This window comes from Phodopus roborovskii, unplaced genomic scaffold (assembly GCF_943737965.1).
Source record: "Phodopus roborovskii unplaced genomic scaffold, PHOROB, whole genome shotgun sequence".
Taxonomy (NCBI): domain Eukaryota; kingdom Metazoa; phylum Chordata; class Mammalia; order Rodentia; family Cricetidae; genus Phodopus; species Phodopus roborovskii.
Window position 1 is genome coordinate 6,043,598 of NW_026126469.1, and position 4,089 is coordinate 6,047,686.

The 4,089-nt window shown below is 37.3% G+C and overlaps 1 protein-coding gene across 1 annotated transcript; it reads left to right on the forward strand.

Moving 5' to 3' along the window:
• Positions 1-1,288: 1,288 nt before the first annotated feature.
• B3gnt5 (UDP-GlcNAc:betaGal beta-1,3-N-acetylglucosaminyltransferase 5) lies at positions 1,289-2,783 on the forward strand. The gene has a single exon (XM_051191129.1). The coding sequence runs from the start codon at positions 1,336-1,338 to the stop codon at positions 2,467-2,469; it is 1,134 nt and encodes a 377-aa protein (XP_051047086.1). The 5' UTR covers positions 1,289-1,335; the 3' UTR covers positions 2,470-2,783.
• Positions 2,784-4,089: the final 1,306 nt, after the last annotated feature.

A 4,089-nucleotide genomic window follows, 5' to 3' on the forward strand; every position in this document is an offset into this window, starting at 1 on the left:
GCTTACTCTAACTAGTAGCTGATAAGGGCATCTTTGAGTCTAGTATGGATGAGAAGCAATGATGACCTAAATGGTAAAAAGACATTGAGAGGAAGTGTCTCATGGGATTAAACAATTGGAGATACAGCAAGGGAAAGGAAGACTTTTGAGTTTCTGGTGTAGATGAGTAAAGTACATTTCAACACACACACACACACACACACACACACACACACACACGTATAGAAACAACAGTTGTTAAGGAAGAAGACTGAATATGTTCAAATTAGAAAACCCCTATGTAATTGGGTAAATTATCTGACTTTCTCTTTTTCCCTATACATCTATGCATACTCACATTTGTTCTGGTGAAGACTGAGTTTACTGGCACTTTCCTAGTTTCTCTCGGTTGGTGGTAAAGTGCATGATACAGTCAGCACCAGTCAGTAAGTGGCTAGCAGTCCATTAGTGGTCACAGTCCCTGACCACAAAGACTGGGTAGTTCCTACTTCCCCATTTAGAACAAGTTAAATATGAAGTGACTTTTGAGTTTCCAAATAATAAAGAACATGTAAGGAGTCTGCCTGGACAGATTTGGGGTTCACAAAGTAATTTGAGAGTTTGGAAATTGCTTTTGAAAAGCAAATCTTGACTCCTTAACTGTGAACCTTGATATTTTTAAAAGAAAATTTATTCTTATCCCTTTTCCTAGTATGGGGGAGTTTTGATGTAACTTAACTGATGAAGTTAATTTTCAATGAATGCTTTGCCTTTATCTATGTAACTACTTAAAGCCTGACTATATATGTACACTTGTAGCATTTAAATTGCAAATATATGAAATGATAGCTATGGGGGCAGGGGCTCCTTCTTCAAGAGTAGGAAGTATTCTAAAAAGGAAGACTATATCAAGTATAACCCTTGTTCTATGCTAATGCCACCAATACAAAAGTATTTTTTGTACTTTGTGATAACTAATCATGTCACATTTGGCTTAAGGGACAAGGAGTAATCTTTTTCTTTGTGGTAACTCAGTGACCCATTCATGTGTTGTTCTTTTGGAAGGATCACAGTGCATGTTCATAGAAAGAACCACATGGAGGAACTGCATGAGGCTGTACACAGAATTTTATGAGGAATGCCAGGGTGGACAAACTTGGATGTGTCAGTGTCATCATTCTATAGAGCTCCATTCTCCTGAAATCCCAGAGAAATGTTGCTAGAAGGGAATATTCTGTGGAATGAGACCTTTCCCCATTTTATGGCCAATATGTATTAAGAAACATATCTATTCTACAAATACCAAGTGCTGTAGTCTTGAAGAAGCAAGCAGCCATTTACAACATCCCTGAGAACATGACAATGTTTGTTAGTGGCAGAAGAGTCAAAAGGTGGAAATTTTTCCAGCTATTTGCCACTTGTTTCATATTAAGCTTCATGGTTTTCTGGGGTCCAATCAATAATCATATTGTGAACCATATGAAGTCCTACTCCTACAGATACCTCGTAAATAGCTATGACTTTGTGAATAACTCCCTGTCTGTCAAGCACAGCTCTGAGCAACCTCACTACCGATACTTGATCAACCACAAAGAGAAGTGCCAAGCACAAGATGTCCTCCTCTTACTGTTTATAAAGACTGCCCCTACAAACTATGACCAGCGTTCTGCAATCAGAAAAACGTGGGGCAATGAGAATTATGTCCAGTCCCAACTTAGTGCCAACATCAAAATTCTGTTTGCCTTAGGAACTCCTGCTCCACCAAAGGGAGAAGAGCTGCAAAAGAAACTGATTTGGGAAGATCAAGTATACAAGGATATAATTCAGCAAGATTTTGTTGATTCTTTCTACAATCTTACTTTAAAATTACTCCTTCAGTTCAGCTGGACAAACACCTTTTGTCCACATGCCAAATTCTTGATGACTGCCGATGATGATATATTTATTCACATGCCAAACCTCATTGAATACCTTCAAAGGCTAGACCAGATTGGTATTCGAGACTTTTGGATTGGTCATGTTCATCGTGGTAGCCCTCCTGTTAGGGATAAAAGCAGCAAGTACTATGTTCCCTATGAAATGTACCACTGGCCAGCTTACCCTGACTATACAGCTGGTGCTGCCTATATCATCTCCAGTGACGTAGCTGCCAAAGTCTATGAGGCATCACAGATGCTAAATTCCAGTCTGTACATAGATGATGTGTTCATGGGCCTCTGTGCCAATAAAATGGGGATAGTGCCACAGGACCATATCTTTTTTTCTGGGGAAGGTAAGGTTCCTTATCATCCTTGCATCTATGAAAAGATGATGACATCCCACGGACACTTACAAGACCTGCAGAACCTCTGGATGGAGGCTACAGATCCTAAAGTAAAGAACATCTCGGAAGGTTTTTTTGGTCAAATATACTGCAGGTTAATTAAGATAGTTCTCTTCTGCAGATTGATTTACCGAAGTGCATATCCCTGTAGGGCTGCATTTGCTTAATAGCATTTGAATGCTGCACTATGTTCACTGTAACTGAGCCAAACGGAAGAAAAAGAAATCTGTAAACCTTTCTCTATAGCCTAAGTGAAATGAACTGGAAGCAAAGAGACCATTTCAAATCCCAGGGGATTAAAACATGTCTTATTACAGAAACTAGTCAGTGTAGTGCCTAATCCATGGCTTAAGCTCATTTCAAGGGTTTCAATTTTTAAAAGACTAAGCTCATGAGCAAAGGCAAAAGTAAAGCAGAATTTAAGTTCTCACTCGGTGCTACATGTCTTTGAGGTATGGAGACCAATTGGGATGCCTTGGTATCAAAGATATGGTCTAGGAGAAGTACCTAACAAATAGGTAATGAGCATTTCTAAGAAATTAGTATAGCTTTAGAACAAGCATTCCAAATTATTTTCATTGGAAAGTACTTGGCAAGGGTGGGCAGAGGGTATAGAAGAAAAGTATACCAACCTGAAGAAAGTTTCAATCTAATGAAGACATAGAGGAAAATGTCTACTGTCTTGTTATAGTTGAATCATTTGACATTGACATTTCTATAGCTATTTATCTAGACAGTTCTGGAACCATTCAAAATTTACTATATCATTTTCTCAAATTTAACTTTTAATATAAAATTTGAGAAAGTCATCAGCTCTGACCTCATTAGAACTTTCTGAAGGCTTTCCCTAAAATTATCAGACTTTATAAAGAGAAATTACTGTCAACTCCAATAAGCTGATTTTAATTTAATGAATTATTCGATGGGTTTTAAAGCACTAAATATTGGTCTTTGCTTGAGGTAGTTGTTTGAATAGTGCTTATATAGAGGAATATAATGATGGAAGAAATTTAAAGGAAAGGCAGGGCTAGGGGTATAACTCAGCACCCAGAAAGAAAAGGCAAGGATGCAAGAAGGATCCCTTTTCCTTGTAACTTGTAATATGTTAGCTTGGAGTCCAGCAGTGATTACTAAAATCAGCCCACCACTTATCAGCAAGATCTCCAGGCCACAGGTTTTGTTCCAAGTACAGACTTTTAACTTAAAAGTTTTTAATATGCTACCATGTCTAAATAACCCATTATTTAGCTAAATAACTATCAAGGACTATCTTCTTGGTATCTCAAACATGGAAGCAGAGCAAGAGTCATAGAGAGACTAACCAAGCGAGGCTGACCGTTTTAGTAAAGCTGCATTTATAACCAGAGATTTGACAGATGGAATAAATACACTGATTTTACAAAGTAGAACCAAAAATGTAGCTGTAATGCCAATGGTGAACCAGCATGGAAAGGACTAAGTAACATCCATTGATAGAGACATGCAATGAAGACCAAAACAATGACTACAGAAAAAGCACATGAGCCTCTTAACAAACCTCAGATGGAGGCACATACTGGGAAATCTCAGCTACCATTACTATGGTGTTGGGAAAATGTTAAAAAAAAAAAAAAATCTAAGAATTTCTCTGATTACACAACTAAGTGATACCTGTGTTTTTGCAGGTAGTTTTTTTTTTTTTTTTTTTTTTTTTTGATTTTTTGGTTTTTTTTTTTTTTAATATTTACTGAAATCTTTGTGAATTTTTCTACTATGATATTTAAGGCTTGTTTACACTGCTTGGGTAA

Bases quoted from the DNA above. Each gene is read 5' to 3' on its own strand.
- B3gnt5 (XM_051191129.1), top strand. From the start codon at position 1,336: ATGACAATGTTTGTTAGTGGCAGAAGAGTCAAAAGGTGGAAATTTTTC.